An 820-nucleotide genomic window follows, 5' to 3' on the forward strand; every position below is an offset into this window, starting at 1 on the left:
TGGATTGCATATAACACTCAGTACCCACCCCAACAAGTGCTCTCCTACATGCCCGTCCCCCTCACCCTCCCCCCCAGCCCCCAGTTTTTTCTCAGTATTGAAGAGTCTCTCATGGTTTGCCTCGTCCCTCTCCGCAACAATTGGTCCCCTTCTGCTCCCCCATGGCCCCCTAGGATAATCTCAAAGGCAAAATCTTAACACCCTCACAACCAGGGCAGCATGGGCAGCCTACAGCTTTAAGATAAACAGACCCCCTGACCTCACAAAGCACATGGTCTCCTAGCAACTGAAGGGTAACCTCAGAGCCTGACTGATTTGTTTCAGGGTAGGAAATTCATCCGGAGCCAGCTGGCGGCGGGGGAATTCATCGAAGGCCGGCGATGGCGGCGGTGAGACCCTGAGAGCATGGGCGACCCCGAGCGGCCTCCATTAAGGCGCAGCCTGAGGAGGCGGCGGCGCTGGCCCCATGCGGCCCTGACCTCGCGCGCCCTGGGAGACGGCTTTTGGGCCAGAGGACGGGCCGAGCTGGAGGCGCGGGAGGAGAGAGTGGTGTCCTGGAGGTCGCAGCTGCCGCCTGCCGACAGCACCAGGGCGCTGGTCGACGCCTTCAAGCTTTTCGTGCCCGGCTGCACGGAGTTCACGGGCTCGGACGCGGAGCTGTGGCGCTTCCTCGGCAGCCTCAAGCCCCAGTTCTCCCCACACGTCCTGCGCAGCAAGGACGTTTACGGCTACTCCTCCCGCCTGGCTCTCGTCCCAGATCCCGGCCACCAACGGTGCCTCCGGGGCAGGGGTGCCCTCTGCCTGCTCCCGGCGCGGGGTC

At 63.3% G+C, this 820-nt stretch overlaps 1 protein-coding gene across 1 annotated transcript; it reads left to right on the forward strand.

The window, feature by feature from the left end:
- Nucleotides 1-319: 319 nt before the first annotated feature.
- Nucleotides 320-773, forward strand: LOC144226902 (coiled-coil domain-containing protein 71L-like; the record flags this gene model as incomplete). The annotated part of the gene is made up of 1 exon (XM_077758402.1): nucleotides 320-773. A coding segment is annotated over exon 1 (368 nt), but the record flags the coding sequence as incomplete, so codon positions are not given.
- Nucleotides 774-820: the final 47 nt, after the last annotated feature.

Source organism: Crocuta crocuta, unplaced genomic scaffold (genome assembly GCF_008692635.1).
Source record: "Crocuta crocuta isolate KB4526 unplaced genomic scaffold, BGI_CrCroc_1.0 scaffold7960, whole genome shotgun sequence".
Classification (NCBI taxonomy): domain Eukaryota; kingdom Metazoa; phylum Chordata; class Mammalia; order Carnivora; family Hyaenidae; genus Crocuta; species Crocuta crocuta.